At 45.4% G+C, this 18,551-nt stretch overlaps 1 protein-coding gene across 1 annotated transcript in view; it reads left to right on the top strand.

The window, feature by feature from the left end:
* pygb (phosphorylase, glycogen; brain) overlaps nt 1-18,551 on the top strand; it is a 122,790-nt gene that overhangs the window by 85,551 nt on the left and 18,688 nt on the right. The window contains exons 12-16 of the mRNA XM_038804729.1: nt 4,543-4,657; nt 6,604-6,705; nt 7,154-7,301; nt 13,802-13,860; nt 15,400-15,541. Of these exons, the coding sequence (XP_038660657.1) occupies nt 4,543-4,657; nt 6,604-6,705; nt 7,154-7,301; nt 13,802-13,860; nt 15,400-15,541 (566 nt within the window). The remainder of the gene's footprint in view (nt 1-4,542; nt 4,658-6,603; nt 6,706-7,153; nt 7,302-13,801; nt 13,861-15,399; nt 15,542-18,551) is intronic.

The following is an 18,551-nucleotide window of genomic DNA, read 5'->3' as shown; positions in this document are numbered from 1 at the left end:
TGCAAAGAGACATAGATAGGATGCAGAGCTGGGCTGAGAAGTGGCAGATGGAGTTTAACCCTAAAAAGAGTGAGGTTGTCCATTTTGGAAGGACAAATATGAATGCGGAATACAGGGTTAACGGTAGGGTTCTTGGCAATGTAGAGGAGCAGAGAGATCTTGGGGTCTATGTTCATAGATCTTTGAAAGTTGCCACTCAAGTGGATAGAGCGGTGAAGAAGGCCTATGGTGTGCTGGCGTTCATTAGCAGAGGGATTGAATTTAAGAACCGTGAGGTGATGATGCAGCTGTACAAAACCTTGGTCAGGCCACATTTGGAGTACTGTGTACAGTTCTGGTCACCTCATTTTAGGAAGGATGTGCAAGCTTTGGAAAAGGTGCAAAAGAGATTTACCAGAATGTTGCCCTGAATGGAGAGTAGGTTTTACGAGGAAAGGTTGAGGGTGCTAGGTCTTTTCTCATTAGAATGGAGAAGGATGGGGGGGGGCGGGCAGCACGGTGGCGCAGTGGTTAGCATTGCTGCCTACGGCACTGAGGACCCGGGTTTGAATCCCGGCCCTGGGTCACTGTCCGTGTGGAATTTGCACATTCTCCCCGTGTCTGCTTGGATTTCACCCCCACAACCCAAAGATGTGCAGGTAAGGTAGATTGGCAACTCTAAATTGCTCCTTAATTGGAAAAAATAATTGGGTACTCTAAATTTATTTTTTAAAAAGGATGAGGGGGCGACTTGATAGAGGTTTATAAGATGATCAGGGAATAGATAGAGTAAACAGTCAGAGACTTTTTCCCCGGGTGGAACAAACCATTACAAGGGGACATAAATTTAAGGTGAATGGTGGAAGATATAGGGGTGATGTCAGAGGTAGGTTCTTTACCCAGAGAGTAGTGGGGCATGGAATGCACTGCCTGTGGAAGTAGCTGAGTCGGAAACATTAGGGACCTTCAAGCGGCTATTGGATAGGTACATGGATTACGGTAGAATGATGGGGTGTAGATTAATTTGTTCTTAATCTCGGACAAAGGTTCGGCACAACATCATGGGAAAAGGGCCTGTTCTGTGCTGTATTTTTCTAGGTTCTATGTTCTCTCCACCATCTACAAGGTGCAGGTCAGGAATGTGATGGATTACTCTCCACTCATCTGCATGGACAAAGCTGCAGCGACACTTGAGATGCTCAATAGCATTCCGGGCAAAGCAGCTCACTTGATTGGCACCCCATTCACAAATATTCACTCCCACCACCACTGATACACAGGTGAGAACTGTGTACAACCTACAGGGTGCACTGCAGAAACTCACCCAGGCTCCTTCGAAGTTCAAAACCAACAACCTCTACCATCTTGAAGGAGAAGGTCAACAGCCGCATGGGAACACTGCCACCTGCTTGTACCCCTCCAAGCCATACACCACCTAATTTAGGAATACATCACTGTTCCTTCACTGTCCCTGGATTAAAATGCTGGAATTCCCTCGCTAACAGCACTGTGGGTGTAGCAACACTACATAGACTGACTGCAGTGGTTCAAGAAGGCAGCTCACCACTACCTTCTTGGGGGCTGTTGGTAATTGGCAATATATGCCAGCAATACCCACATTCCCTGAATTAATTTTCAAAAAGCAGCGACTTATAAATATTCATCAGTAGTGTAACATGGCTACATGTGTTATGTCAAGTGTGATGAATGTAAGAAATTGTCATGTTTTAGACTTTTTGCAGTAATGTTATTAAAATCTAGGTTAAGATGCATGCAGACAGTAAGACTGCTAGAGCTGTGATTAAAGGGTCATTAAAGTGAGGAATGTGATGGATGTTTGGTACATTAATTTGCAGGTGAAGTGTTCTGCTCATAGATCTTAAGAACCATTCACTTGTTTACAGATATCTAGCTAGTGCAATATGGTTTACCTTTGAAGGACCCTCTGATGCAGATATTTTATTGAGTGGTATTGAGTCTGGTCCTGGCTAAACAAGACGAGGGGCATCCTGTAAGAAGAGACACAAGAATGCCTTATGATTTGGGTACAGATGATGTAGTTATGGGAGGAGTATCTTCTGCACTGTAAATTCTATGATCTATGAGCCAGGTCTTTCTGAAAAGGCAGTTTGTCCTCGAAGTCTCATCTGAATAGAAGTGTTTCAGTTTGGTCATGAAAGGTTCTCCAAATATTTTGCACAGTGAATAGGTAGTAGAAACTTGGTTGTTAACTTTATTCATGAGTGGTATTTGAAATATATTAGTTTGCTTAATTGAAATATAGTGGCAGATTTAGGAAACCAGTTTAAGGTTTTCTCTTTTACTCAAGAGCTGTTAACGTAAAGCTATTTTTGTAAAACTATTTTTTTGTTACTAATGTGGTTAGTTCTGTGTTTAAATTAAAGTTTGTTTTAACATAACACTGACCAATACGTATATTTTATCACTCCTGTGGTGCAGTTACATTTCCTCAGTTTTAAAAATTGCAAATGGTTGGGTTCTCATCTGGCATCCTAACCCAGGATACACTGCGGCAGCTTGCCAAGAATTCTTCAGAAGCATGTCTCAAACCAACATACTGCACCATGTAGAAGGACAATGAAATGAAATGAAAATTGCTTATTGTCACGAGTAGGCTTCAATGAAGTTACTGTGAAAAGCCCCTAGTCGCCACATTCCGGCGCCTGTTTGGGGAGGCTGGTACAGGAATTGAACCGTGCTACTGGCCTGCCTTGGTCTGCTTTAAAAGCCAGCGATTTAGCCCAGTGTGCCAAACCAGCCCAGTACACTAGGAATATGAGAGAGCATCACCTCTAAATTCTCCCAAGCCACACAATGTTCTGACTTAGACATGGTTGCAAGGTCAACATTCTGGAAACCCGATCTAACAGCATTGTAGAAATACCTTCGCAGGGACTTTAGTGGTTCAAGAGAAGGCTCACCAACACCCTCTCACAGAATCATAGAATTTACAGCGTAGAAGGAGGCCATTCGGCCCATCGAGTCTGTACGGGCTCTTGGAAAGCGCATCCTACCCAAGCCCACACCTCCACTCTATCCCAATAACCCAGTAACCCCACCCAACACTAAGGGCAATTTTGGACATTCAGTGCAATTTAGAATGGCCAACCTAACCTGCACATCTTTGGACTGTGGGAGGAAACCGGAGCACCCGGAGGAAACCCATGCATACACAGGGAGAACGTGCAGACTCCGCACAGACAGTGACCCAAGCCAGGAATCGAACCTGGGGCCCTGGAGCTGTGAAGCAATTGTGCTAACCACTATGCTACCGTGCTGCCCTCAAAGGTACTTGGGATGGAAAATAAATGCTGCTCTTGCCAGTGACACCCACATCCTAAGAATGTGATCAAAAGATGCAGAAATTAGAAATTTTGGTGAAAATCTTTTTGCAGGAGAGGGGAGTGAACAAAGAAAATAAGCTCAATTTTATACCAGGGCAAAGCAAATGGTCTCTCTAGCTATGCCAGATATGGAGAAAGAGCATATGTCAAAGTCGATAAATGTGTGTTTGTATAGATAAACATTTATTTTAAGTCTCCGCTATTGGTGAACCTTTCGTACAATTAGACAATTGTATTTCAACCTGATGCATTGGGTAAATGCGAACTGATAAAGCCTAAGTATAGAGCATAAAGTAAAGTGAAATTTTCCTTCGTTTTTATCATGGTTTCAAGATGACATTCGCAAATCCAATTTTATGAAATAAACTTGCATTTGTTAAATGTAACATTTCTGTAACTTCAGAGTGCTTTTAATTTTAAGTTTTCCTCAATGATCTAGATCTAAATTTAAACATTTAAAAAATTGCTTCAATTTTTATGACTGGCATGGCACTTATTTAGATCCATTTTACATTGTACCATCAATATTATGTTGCAACCCTCTTTCAAATGAACTGCTTGTGGGATAACGGTTGGGCAATTTATATATAGAATATGGCTCAGATTCTACTTGTGACAGTCCATTTAAAAACTGGTATGGGTGAATGTTGTTACATGAATGAGCTATTTATGATACTTTTGTTGATATTACAATTTAATTTGAAATAATCGGGTTATTATTATGCAACAAATTAAATTGAGAATTAACTTCTACGTATTGTCCTCATTCCAATTTCCTTATGCTTGATTGTGGAGGAAATAATCATCCAACTATGTTTAAAACGCTACACAGCAAATAGAAAGCAGATTTCCAAAAGATATCATTCTATTGTCCACTTATTGCTGCAATCCTAGCCCTGAATTTAGCACCATTTTAGCCCTACTTCGCAACAGTGTGTACTCTTTGAAATTAATCCATTGGTTGTGAAGTGTTTTTGGCTGTCCCAAAGTCATGAAAAGTGTTATATAAATGCATGTCTTTTTTTCCCTCATTTTGAATAACCTACCAAAACAATCTGTGCTACAGGATGCAATTTACTTCTAGGCATTTTGTTTTGTCACATCTTCCACTCTATTCTGTCACCACAAAATCAGGTTAGCCATGCAAACATGAAAATAAGACCCCTCCTTATTTTAATCTTTTGGTTTTATTTTCCAGTTTCAAGGATTTCTATGAACTTGAACCACATAAGTTCCAGAATAAGACAAATGGGATCACTCCAAGACGTTGGTTATTGCTATGCAACCCTGGCCTTGCAGATATCATAGCTGAGGTAAGAATTCTTTGCCTGGCAGAGATTGGGATAGAAGTTAAATTAACAGTGAGTTGTTAGCACAGTGGTTAGCACTGCTTCACAGCGCTCGGGTCCCAGGTTTGATATCCAGCTTGAGTCACTCTGTGCGGAGTCTGCACGTATTCCCCGTTTCTGCGTGCGTTTCCTCCGGATGCTCCGGTTTCCTCCTGAAAGACCTGCTTGTTAGGGGAATTGGGACATTCTGAATGCTCCCTCCGTGTACCCGAACAGGTGCCCGAGTGTGGCGACTGGGGGTTTTTCACAGTAACTTCATTGCAGTGTTAATGTAAGCCTACTTGTGACACTAATAAAGATTAGTGTTAAAAGGTTGTAGTGAATTGGAGGGGCAGAGAGATATCGGAACAAGAAAACATTTTGGTGGAGTGTGTTCCAAATTTCTACTACCCTTTCTATTTCCTTTTTTTAAAAAATATATAATTAGGGGTAATTTAGTCTGTCTAATCCACCTACCCTGCACATCTTTGGGTTGTGGGGGTGAGACCCACGCAAACACGTGAAGAATGGGCAAACTCCACACGGACAGTGACCCAGGGCTGGGATTGCACCCGGGTCCTCGGCCCCATTCAACAGCAGTGCTAACCACTGCGCCATCGTGCCACCCCCCCTTTTATAACCTGCTATCGCTCCTCAATGACCTAGATCTAAATTTAAACCTACCTTGTCAAGTTTTCTCTGAACCTGCCCTATTAAATCCTTTCATAATTTTAAACACTTCATGTAGATTGCCCCTCAGTGTCCTCTAATCAAAGGAAAATTTGTGTAGTTTATGTTGTCTGTCCTCGTAATGTAACCCTCTAAGTTATTTTACCAACTTCATTTTCTGTATAAGTTGTGTTTCCAATCAAGCCTTGGAAACTGTCTCTAAAACTAGGAATTAGAAGTCACCATAGTCCCAGTTGACCATAAACTGCTTTCCCCTTTGACAGGGAAAGCTGATTGGTGGTCATTTAACATGAGGATCTAAGGCGGCACAGTGGTTAGCACTGGGACTACGGCGCTGAGGACCCGGGTTCGAATCCTGGCCCTGGATCACTGCCCATGTGGAGTTTGCACATTCTCCCCGTGTCTGCGTGGGTTTTATTAATAATAATAATAATAATAAAATCGCTTATTGTCACAAGTAGGCTTCAATGAAGTTACTGTGAAAAGCCCCTAGTCGCCACATTCCGGCACCTGTTTGGGGAGGCCGGTATGGGAAATGAGCCTGCGTTGCTGGCCTTGTTCTGCATTACAAGCCAGCTGTTTAGCCCACTGTGCTGAACCAGCCCCCACAACCCTAAGATGTGCAAGGTAGGTGGATTGGACACGCTAAATTGCCCCTTAATTGGAAAAAAGAAACAATTGGGTACTCTGAATTTTAAAAAAAAAAAAATTTAACCTGAGGATCACCACCCCACAGGCGAGGGACAAAATTGAGAAAGCGGGCCTTCATGAATAACCTAGGAGGAATCCTAGGAAGGAAGTTGGAATATATTGGGAGCAACGACAGTTCTCTACTCTCTCTTAATCATTCAATCCATAGGTCCTCCTAACAACTGTAGATTTGCAGAGCTTAAACGATATTACAGCAGTTTTGATGAAAACTAACGTTTGATATTGCCTTGTGATTTTAACCGTCCCAGTAACCCCTTCCCTTTTCTTATTTTGTGACATTCTTCAAAACCTATCTCTATGACAAGACTTTTGGTCATCTGCCCTAATACATGATTGTGTAACATGGTGCCTTTTTTAAAATCAATAATCTCCTGCGAAGCACCTTGGGATGCTTTCCAATATTAACGATTTCCATTAGTATATTACAGTTATTACAATGTGAGGAAACGTGCCCTTCACAAAAAACCCTGCTTTGTCTCAGTCTACTTTGTATTTAGCCAGCGAGAATAACATAATCTTTTTCCCCACAGAGGATTGGAGAGAGTTTCATCACAGACCTGGACCAGCTGAAGGAATTGTTGAAACACGTTAACAATGAAGCTTTCATTAGAGATGTGGCCAATGTTAAACAGGTACAATTAACAATTAAATGAGCTGTTTTCCTGTAGTTTGAAATTATAGATCACATACATTGTAAGGTGTCATCAACACATCCTTAGGTACCACCCTTGGCTCAATGGTAGCACTCTGCTGAGTCAGAAGATTGTGGCTTCAAATCCTGTTCCAGAGACTTACTGTCTTTGCTGTCTTTCAGATGAGACATTAAACTGAGGCTCTTTCTTCTCCCTTGGATGAATGTACTTGATACCCTGGCATATTTTTGAAGGAAAGGAAGGGCATTCTCCCCGGTGTCCTCTCCAATATTTGTCCTTGAACCAGCATCCGTAAAACACTTGCCTCATCATTGTTGTACCTTACTCTGTGCAAATTATCTGTTGTGTTTCCTGCATTATAACAGTGACTGCACTTGCATATGCAACATAATGAATTATTTGTTGAGGTGACATTGTTTTATTTCAGGAAAACAAACTGAAATTTGCCGCTTATTTGGAAAATGAGTACAAGGTCAAAATAAACCCTTCCTCTATCTTCGATGTCCATGTGAAGCGGATCCATGAGTATAAGAGGCAGCTATTGAACTGTTTACATGTTATCACTCTCTACAACCGTAAGTCACAATCTGCGAATGGTTTATATAGTGTCACACCCATTATGCATTCTTTGTTAATGACCAAATATTGGTTTGCTGAGAGGAGACTAAGACTTCACATTCAGCCCCTTACTTGCACAGCTACTGCTAGTTACCATCTGCTATAAGTAGGTGGTATGGGGAGATAGTACTGTTATACATACTATTTTGACATTTGGGAGGACAATTTAAATTCTGATAAGAGTCCTATGAGTTTGATCTTTCATGAAAATGCTGCAGGGCAAAATTGGTCCCAACTTGACAATCTCACTCTAGCCATGGGACTAGCTAATATGGAAAATGCCTCAACGTTGCAGTACATTTTGTTGTTTTAACTTGTGATTGTAGAGGAAAGGGTACTTCACATTGTAATGATCTGTAATATACTTGACCCTGTGTGTCAGATGTTATAAAGGGAAATTAAGTCCCATATTCCACAAGTAACATGGCCTCATGAATATAAGGTGGTGCTGTTGAAGGAGCCTTGGTGAGTTGTTGTAGTGCATCTTGCAGATGCTGCACACTGCTACCATTGCACTGCTGCTGGGGGAAGTGACTGTTTAAGGTGGTGAATGAGGTGCTAATTAAATGGGATTCTTTGCCCTGGATGGTGTCTAGCTTTTTGCATTGTTGGAACTATACTCATCCAGGCAAGTAGAGTGTATTCTGTCACACTCCTGTCTTGTAAATAGTGGACAGATTTTGGGAAGTCAGGAGGTGAGCTACTTGCCACAGAATTTCCAGCCTCTGACCTTCTGTTGTATTTATGTGGCCTCTAAGGTGCTGTCGAAGGAGCCATGGTGTGTTGTTGTAGTGAAGTTTCTGTGAATGGTAACCCTGAGGATGTTTATGGTGGGGATTCAGTGATGGTAATGCTGCTGAACAGCATGGGAAGATGGTTAGGTTCTCTTGTTGGAGATAGTCATTGCCTGGCACTTTAATGGTGTGCATGTTACTTGCCAGTTATCAGCTCAAACCTGAACATTATCCAAATCAAGGTCCATGCGGGCACGGACTGATTCAATATATCAGGACTCGCAATAGGTACTGAACACTGTGCAATCATCTGACCTTGTGATGGAGGAAAGGTCATGGGTGAAGCAGCTGAAGATGGTTAGAATTCTTTGAAGTTGTAACGAGCAGAGTAGAGGAAGGGGAACCAGTAGGTGTAATATACTTGGATTTCCAAAAAGTGTTTGGGTAAGGCACCACACAAAAGGCTACTTTAATAGGATAAGAGCCTATGGTCTGGACGCGCTCTATTTGGATTTGTAGAAGGCCTTTGACAAGGAGCCATACAAGAGGCTGCTAAATAAAAAAAAAAGAATCCATGGTGATAGGGGCAAGATGTTGGCATGGATAGAGGATTGGCTGAGTGGCAGAAAGCAGAGAGTGGGGATAAAGTGGTCTTTTTCAGTATGCAACCGGTGACTGGTGGTCTTCCACAGAGGTCCATGTTGGGACCACAACTATTCACGATATACATTAACAATCTGGAAGGGGCATAGCCGCAGACAGGGGGGGCAGATACCTGATGGTACGGGGCATTCTGGAGGGGAGAAGAGTGGTGCTGGTAAATATATATGCCCCGAACTGGGATGACGTGGACTTCATTAAAAGAGTGCTGGGGAAGATCCCGGACCTGGACTTTCGCAGGCTAATAATGGGGGGGGACTTTAACATGGTCCTTGACCCGGCTTTGGATCGGTCGTGTCCCAGAACGGGTAGACTCCCAGCAATGGCAAGGGAGCTGAAAGGGTTTATGGAGCAAATGGGGGCAGTGGACCCCTGGAGAGAGGGACAGCCAACAGGAAGGGGCTACTCGTTTTACTCGCACGTCCATAAAGTATATTCTAGGATAGATTTCCTCGTACTAAGCAGGGATTGTTTAGGGGAGGTAAAGAACACGGAATATTCGGCAATTACTATCTCAGACCATGCCCCGCACTGGGTAGACCTGCAGATCGGGGGGGCGAGCTATCAACGCCCGCAATGGAGGCTAGACGTGGGACTGCTGTCAGAGGAGGGGATCTGTGAGAGACTTCGGAGGTGTATGCAAAATTACCTGAAGGTGAATGACATGGGGGAGGTCTCAGCGGCGACCCTGTGGGAGACGCTAAAGGCAGTAGTGCGGGGGGAGCTGATTTCAATTGGGGCCCACAGAGCCAAGGCAGACAGGGCAGAGATGGATAGATTGGTCAGGGAAATGGGTCAGATAGATGAAGAGCACGTGGAGTCCCCGGGGGAGGTTTTACTCGGGGAGAGGCAGAGACTACAGGCGGAACTGGGGGCACTATCCACGAGTAGGGCTTGGAACAGCTTAGGAAGGCGAGAGGAGTGGTGTACGAGCATGGGGAAAAGGCTAGCAGACTGTTAGCGCAGCAACTCAGGAGGAGGGAGGCGGCCAGGGAAATAAGTAGAGTGATGGATGGGGAGGGGTGCAAAGTGGAGGACCCGGCAGGATTGAATAAGGTATTCCGGGACTTCTATTGCAAGCTGTATACTTTGGAACCGCCGGAAGAACCGGAGGAGATGAAAAGGTTTCTGGACGGGTTAACATTCCCAATAGTGGGTGGGGGGCGAGTGGATGAGCTGGGGGCCCCGATTAGAGTGGAGGAGGTATTGGGGGTGCCTAAAGGCCATGCAGTCGGGGAAAGCCCTGGGGCCGGATGGATACCCAGTAGAGTTCTATAGGAAGTTTTCTGAGCTGGTGGGCCCGGTCTTGGCGAGGGTTTTCAGTGAGGCAAGGGACAGAGGGACCCTGCCGCCGACAATGTCGTAAGCCACTATATCACTGATATTGAAGCGGGGTAAAGACCCGGAGGCGTGCGGGTCCTACAAGCCAATTCTCCTGATTAATGTTGACGCCAAGCTCCTGGCAAAGGTACTGGCGGTTAGAATGGAGGACTGTGTACCGGAGGTGATTGGGGAGGACCAAACTGGGTTCGTGAAAGGTAGGCAGCTGGCGGCCAACCTGAGAAGATTACTTAATGTGATAATGATGCCCCCGGTGGGCAGGGAGGTGGAGGTAGTGGTGGCGATGGACGCCGAGAAGGCCTTTGACCGGGTGGAGTGGGACTATCTATGGGAGGTGCTCGGACGGTTTGGGTTCGGGGAGGGACTGGTGGATTGGATCAAATTATTATATCAGGCCCCGAAGGCCAGCGTCAGGACTAACAGAGAAGTGTCGGAGTACTTTAGGCTGTACAGAGGGACCAGACAGGGCTGCCCGCTCTCCCCGCATCACATATGGGGTGTAATACAGTAAGGCTACTTCAGGTACGGGGTAGATTTGCGCCACTGTTTGCGCTGGCCATAGAGCCGCTGGCGATTGCACTGAGAGCCGCAGAGGGATGGAAGGGGATGGTGAGGGGCGGGGTAGAACATAGGGTCTCTCTTTACGCAGACGACCTGCTCCTGTACGTGTCGGACCCAGTGGCTGGGATGGGAAGTATACTGGGAATGTTGAGGAAGTTCGGCCAGTTTTCAGGATACAAATTAAATACGGCCAAGAGTGAAATGTTTGTGGTACAGGCAAGGGACCAGGAGAACTGATTGAGAGGGCTACCGTTTAGGCTGGTTGAGGAAAATTTCCGGTATTTGGGAATCCAGGTGGCACGAGACTGGGGCAGGCTGCACAAGTTAAATTTGGCCAGGGTGGTGGAGCAAATGAAGGGAGAGTTTCGGAGATGGGATGCGCTCCCGCTGTCGCTGGCAGGGAAGGTGCAGACTGTAAAGATGACAATCCTCCCTAGATTTTTGTTTGTTTTTCAGTGCCTCCCGATCTTTGTCCCACAGTCCTTCTTCAAAAGAGTTAACAGGATGATCATGAGCTTTGTCTGGGCGGGAAAATCTCCGCGGGTGAAGAAGGCGATGTTGGAGAGGAACCGCAGCGAGGGAGGGCTGGCTTTGCCGAGTCTGATTAATTATTACTGGGTGGCCAACATCGCTATGATAAAGAAGTGGATGGTGGGTACAGGGTCTATCTGGGAGCGGGTGGAGGCAGCTTTGTGCAGGGGCTCCAGCTTGGCAGCCCTGGTCACGGCTCCTCTACCGCTGCCGCCGGCCAGGTAAAGATGACAATTCTCCCTAGATTCCTGTTTATCTTCCAGTGCCTCCCAATCTTTATCCCACGGTCCTTCTTCAAAAGGACCTGCAAAATCATCATGAGCTTTGTCTGGGCGGGAAACTCCCCACGGGTGAAGAAGGCGATGCTTGAAAGGAGCCGCAGCGAGGGAGGGCTGGCATTGCCGAGTCTGATCAACTACTACTGGGCAGCTAACATAGCCAGGATAAGGAAGTGGATGGTGGGTACGGGGTCTATCTGGGAGCGGGTGGAGGCGGCTTTGTGCAGGGGCACCAGTTTGGCAGCCCTGGTCACGGCTCCCCTGCCGCTGTTGCCGGCCAGGTACTCCACCAGCCCGGTAGTGGGGGTGGCCTGCAGATATGGGGCCAGTGGAGGAGGCATGTAGGGGGAGGTGGGTGCGTCTGTCTGGGCTCCAATATGTGATAATCATCAATTTGCCCCCAGGAACATGGATGGAGGGTTTCGAGCATGGCGGCGGGCGGGGGTGAGGAAGGTGGGCGATATGTTCCTGGAGGGGCTGGTAAGGAGAAATAACTTTAGGTACTTATAGATGCGGGACTTTATCCGCAGGCAGGTCCCATCCTTCCCACGCCTCCCGCCAATAGGGATCCAAGACAGAATAGTCTCTAGAGGTGAAGGAGGAGGGTAGAGTCTCGGATATTTACAAGATGCTCATGAAGGAGGAAGAGTTCCAGACAGAGGAACTGAAACTTAAATGGGAGGAGGAGCTAGGCGGGGAAATGGAGGACGGGCTGTGGGCAGAAGCCCCGAGTAGGGTAAACTCAGCCTGATTCAATTTAAGGTCGTTCACCGGGCCCACATGACGGTAGCTCGGATGAGCAAATTCTTTGGGGTGGAGGGTAAGTGCGCTAGATGCGGGAGGACCAGCGAACCACGTTCACATGTTTTGGGCATGTCCTAAGCTTAGGGGGTACTGGGAGGGATTTGCAGGGATCATGTCCCGGGTCCTAAAAACAAGGGTGGTGATGAGTCCAGGGGTGGCAATTTCCGGGGTTTCGGAAGATCCGGGAGTCCAGGGGGAGAAAGAGGCCGCCGATGTTTTGGCCTTTGCTTCCCTAATAGCCCGGGGGGGGGGGGGGGGGAAGAGGAAGAGAGAGAGATTAGAATAGAGTAGGAGGGATAAATAGGCGGTTAGTGTCTATGGGAGAGGAGCGGGCTTGTGCAGTATGGTTTGATTGAAGTATTGATTTTACGTTGCTGTTTGCACATTTTTGCTTTTTTTTTGTCATCTGCAACTGTTTACAATACCTCAATAAAATGGTTTGTTTGAAAAAAAAAAGATTTTTTTTGCCAGAGACTGGTAAATCTATGGAACTCATTGCCGTGGAAAACTGTGGAGGGCAAGTCACTGAGTGTCTTTAAGACCTAGATAGGTTGTTGATTAATAAAGGAATCAGGGGTTATGGGGAGACGGGAGGAGAATAGGATGAGAAACATATCCGCCATGATCAATAGTCCGATCAATAGGCCTAATTCTACTCCCATATCTTACGGTCTTATAATAAGATCTTATCTATAAGGTGGGAAAGTGGAGTTGGAGTTGAGGATTATATCAGATCAACCATGATCTCATTGAATGGCAGAGCAGACGCAATGGTCTGAGCAGCCTTTTTCTGCTCCTACGTCTTATGGTGCCAAATTTTGAGCTGCTAGGTTCGCTCTGATTTGTTCTGCTGCCTTATTGTACTCTACTCTTTGACATCCATTGGTATTTTATTTGAGAGTCACACCCCTTTTCTTTCCAGGAAAATATTTGTTCTGAACTCTCTCTATCAAATCCTCGAATGCCTCCCACTGTTCTGACACTGATTTACCCTCAGATAGTCGTCCCCAATCTGCTTTTACCATACCACCTCTCAGCTTTTCAAAATTGACCGTTTCTCAAATTGAAAATGTTTACTTTTAGTCTGTCTTTGCCTTTTTCTCACAGCTATGATAACTGAATTATGATCATCGCCATCAAAATGCTCGCCATTGATGCTCCTTCCACCTGCTCAGTTGCATTTCGTTTAAGTCCAGAACTGCTCTTTGTTGGGCTTCCTACATGATAGCTTAAAAACGGTTCTCCTGAACATATTTTAAGAATTCTGTGGAACATTTATCACCAATCCTTCATCGTGGTTGCGCCACAGTCATGGACTGCAGGAGCACTAGGCAGTTCACCATCAGCTCCTGAAGGACACCTAGTGATTGCCAATTATTGTTGACTTTGCCAGTAATGCCAAAAATGGATTTTTAAAGTTCGGCAATGCTGAGTTAATAATAATAATTTTAATTAATAATCATAGATGCTCTCATATTAATTGTAAACACAAGAGCAAAGATACCAACAATAGCATTTTATTTTGGAATGATCTCTCTTTTCTTTCAGGTATCAAAAAAGACCCAAACAAAACCTTTGTGCCAAGGACAGTCCTGATCGGAGGGAAGGTAAGGAAAAGCAAAAGACTGAAGAGACCTTGGGCGCGATCTAGCAGCCGCATCACGTCTGACTTGGGATGCGACACAGCCGGCAAATCATAGCTATTCACCATTCAGTGCAACCCTGAGCTGCAACTCCACAGGCAGGAGCCTTCTCCCCTTTCTCTTGCTTCCCTGACAGATCAAAATTGTCTACCCAGACTTAAATATATTCAATGATGGAGCATCCATAATGTTAATTCCAAAAGTTCACAACACTATGAATCAAGAAATTGCTCCTCATCTCAATCCTAAATTATTGACCCCTTATCCTGAAACGTTGCACCCCATTCTAGATTTGTCAATCAGCATAAACCCCTCCGTGTCTACCATGTCAAGCCCCTCCAGAATCATGTTTATTTGGATAAGATAACCTCTCATTCTTCTAAACTTCATAGAATCTAGGCCCAATTTATTTAGCCTGTCGTCCCAGGCACCAACCTTCGCTGTACTATCCAAGGCAGGTATACCATAGAATCCCTACAGTGTAGAAGGAGGTCATTCGGCTCATCGAGTTTGCACCAATCCTTTTGAAGGGGCTTCCCATTTACACTTCCCCCCGCCCTATCCCCGTAACCTAACCTGCATGTTAAGGAGCAATGTAACATGGCCAATCCCCCTAACCTGTAAATCTTTGGACTGTGGGAGGAAACTGGAGCACGCGGAGGAGACCCACACAGACACAAGAGAACAAACAAACCCCACACAGACAGTGACCCAAGGGAGGAATTGAACCCCAGTCCCTGGCACTGTGAGGCAGCAGTGCAAACCACCATGCCACCCATGTCCTTCCACAAATATGGAGACCAAAACTGCAAGCAGTATTCTGGGAATTGTCTCACCAAAGCCTGGTACAATTGTAACAAGGCAATTCTTATACTCTATTCCCTATGTGGTAAAGACCAGCAAGCCATTTTCCTTCCTAACTGCTTACTGAACCTGCATGCTAACTTTGAGACCCTGGTAATAACACACCCAAGGCTCTCTGAAAATCAACATTTGCAAGTTTCATGCTTTTTTTATTATAATAAATTCTGCTTTTCTATTCTTGCGAGCAAAGTGAATGACCTCATACTCGCCCATATCTCCGCAATCCTAGTAATCTATTGCTGGAGTGCTGCGAAGGTTTGCTGTCCCCCTTTGAACACTCAGATCCGTAGCCATGATGACAGCACTCTGCATGGCAGCAAGAATGGATCTGACATATTCCATCTGAGCTTCCACTGCAACACTGCAATGTTGAGTGGTTTCCAATTGGCTGAGAAGGCAGCCAACAGATGCTGCATTCTGGCTGGGTCCCCAAGGTGTTGGCCAACACTTCCACAATGTAATGGATAGATTCCAAGCTCCTTGGACTGTTCTGTGCCATGTTGGAGCTGCATTTCTCCATCTTCCTTGACAGTGACGAGCTGATGTCTACCAGTGTACCAAGCATCTTGGTTTGCACGCACATGAAGATTGTTCCACAGGCTGCCCCATTGCTTAATGCGTTTCCCTTGTTCTTTACAGGCAGCTCCAGGCTATCACATGGCCAAGCTGATCATCAAACTCATCACTTCTGTTGGGAATGTTGTTAACAATGACCCCATTGTGGGTGATCGACTGAAGGTCATCTTCCTGGAGAACTACCGGGTGTCTCTGGCTGAGAAAGGTACTGCCGACAGTCACAGGAATCATACCCTCCGCATCTTTTCACTTCATAGCAAAGGGTGTGTCAGGCAATCACTGCTTTCAGAATAATGGAGCAGTTCTTTCACTTCAGCAGAAGAGAGAAAGTGCATTCCTTTCATTTCCAAAGTCTAAATACATGTTGTGGTTTAGCTAGTACCTGACATGTATGACAAGTTCTACAGAATTGAATTATATTCTTATGCAGTCCTGACCATGACAAATGTCTGCTGACTGCTGCCTGAGTTTTCCAAGTTCACACCTGTAGTGTCATTGGTATCTCATGTACCACCCACTGTGTTTTCCTACGATATTTGGGCAGTACCAATGTCAGGGGGCAGTGACTGAAGGGGGTGACTGATGGGTGGAACTTGGGGTGGGGGGTGCACACTCATGGGAGTGTGGTGTTGTGGGGGGGAACTTGATCCATTATTCCGGTGGTGGGGTGGGGTGCCCCTCCTTGTCATAGAATCGGGGACATTTGGCCCATTGAGTCTGCACTGACCCTCCAACACATCACCCATTCCTAGGCCCAATTCCCCATCCTAACCTCACCTTACCTTTGGACACTTATGGGGCAATATAGCATGGGGAACAAAGGTGGAGAATATTACAGGGCAGACTGCACATCTTTGGACTGAGGGAGGAAACTGAGCACCTGGAGGAAACCCACGCAGACTCCACACAGTCACCCAAGGTCGGAATGGAACCTGAACCCCTGGCGCTGTGAGCCAGCAGTGCTAACTACTATGCCCCCCCCAGCAGGGAGTGGTGTCAGGATTTGCATTGTGGGAGGAGGGGTCCTGCCGCTATACTGTGATTGAGTCACCTGTCCAAAATGGCCTGATACCGTGATCCCCATGGAATCCAGTGAGCTCTCTGCGATGCATACATTTGCATGGTTCAGGAGTGAGACTCTCACTTTGGCCCTGCTCCTAACGCCAGCGGAGACCAGTCCCGATTTTCTGCTGGTGGGAGCACTTAGCCTCCAGAATGGAGAATCCCGTCTGTAATCTCCATTTATCCCATTCACACCTTAGCTTTCATGAAACTACGGGCAACACGGCGACACAGTGGTCAGCATTGATGCTTCACGGAGCTGAGGACCCAGGTTCCATCCTGGCCCCGGGTCACTATCCATGTAAAGTTTGCAAATTCTCTCCGTGGTTGCGTGGGTCTCACCCCCACAACCGAAAATGATGTGGATTGGCCACACTAAATTTCCCCCTTAATTGGGTACTCTAAATTTATTTTTTAAAAGCCTTCATTGAACTAACTCTCCATAGGTAGAGAAAACCCTGTCTAGTAAGAGGCCTGCGTAGCTCCTGTGGCCCTTAAAATAGTTAGGCGTTTGGGTACATCATTTGATGAAAATGGGGTGATCTTCCCCATAGACCGAAACCCTGCACATCTCTCATCTTCCTAATTCTCCCGACCTGCTCCCACAGCAGTGTTTATCTCCGGTCTCCTAGTTCTTGCTAGCGCTACAGTCTGCCCTGTAATATTCTCCACCTTTGTTCCCCTTTGTGTGTAGAGAGTGGGGCGAGTTAGAAAGGTGGGGGGGGGGGGGGGGGGGGGGGGGGGAGTTACATTTTCTGTCCATTTAATTATAATATTGTACATAATAAAAGGTTACTTGTGTTTTAATGTTACAAACCTGGCGGCTGTAGTTTATTGGGCTCAATGAGTCCCTCGGGTATTTTAAATAAACTCCAATTTCACCTGTGTTGCGACTCTGGGTGAAATGTGGCTGGAATTGACCGCGCAGTAACCCAGAGTGTTGTGACAATAGTGTGTCAAATGCTCTGCACAGTATTCTAAATCTGGCTGCACAGGTGACCAATAAAAAGTTAGAATAACATTTCTGGCCCCGCTCAAATACTATTGAGAAATTTGAGTGTGAACACTTCGCATTGACTGGAAACGTAAACCACAACAACCTATTCGTAAAACACCTTTAAATGTACTTTTCAGTGCACTGCGATATACAGGAGCATTGTTGGACAAAAAATGATACTTGAGATATTAAGGCAGGTGAACAAATGTTTGGCGTGTCTTAAAGGAGGAGAGAAAGCAAGAGGCAGATGGGTTAAGGAAAGGAATTGTGTTATTTCGGAGGATTTAGTTTACAGAGACGGTGGAGGATGAGCAGCCATGGAATAGATGAGACAACAAATGTATGGCTTACAGTTTATCAAGAGCAGATGGACAGAGGCAGAGCTGGGTGATATCCCTAAAGATAAAGTTACTGAACCCTGAACAAAGGTCGTGCTGAAGCACAGTGCACACACAGCAGGGATTGCATTGTCCTATGGTTGGGTGGCTCCATATCTGTTTCCAGGCTGTAACCAAGTTGAAGGCCATTAAAAACATTGGATAGAGCGGGCTCTGCCCCATCAACGCCAACCCTGTAGGAACAAAGGCTGTTTTCATAGAGCAGAAAAGTTGAATTTGAATAATACAGCAGAGATGGAAGCAATTCAGCTCATCTTCCTTCTGTCAGCTCTGATATCCAATTATTCCCACTGCACTGTATTCACCCTGTAACCTTTTGAATGTTATTATTGAATCCAGTTCCACCAATCTTGCAGGTGGATCATAACGACTTATTTTCCTTTCAGGAGTCAATGCAAACTTTCAACACAAAAATGAAACGTGATTTTCTTTCGCTTTTATGGAAAAATGTATCACAACCACTCCATCAAAGGAACCCCTAGAGGGTGTTGTTCCTTTCTTCTAGTGACATTAAAGAAAAATACTACCTTGTGTATAATTACAGACAAGCTGAACTGTGACTTTCAATCAATGGTGACAGCTTCTTACTCGATGCTCTTTTTAAAAAAAAAAAAAAATTCCAATTACGGGGCTCATTTTCTGACATCAACTTAAGACTCTTGAAATTAAATTAAATGAAAATCGCTTATTGTCACGAGTAGGCTTCAATGAAGTTACTGTGAAAAGCCCCTAGTCGCCACATTCCGGCGCCTGTTCCG

Source organism: Scyliorhinus canicula, chromosome 1, assembly GCF_902713615.1.
Source record: "Scyliorhinus canicula chromosome 1, sScyCan1.1, whole genome shotgun sequence".
NCBI classification, from domain to species: domain Eukaryota; kingdom Metazoa; phylum Chordata; class Chondrichthyes; order Carcharhiniformes; family Scyliorhinidae; genus Scyliorhinus; species Scyliorhinus canicula.
Note: the sequence above shows the minus strand (reverse complement) of the source record. Positions and strands in the feature narration are given on the sequence as shown.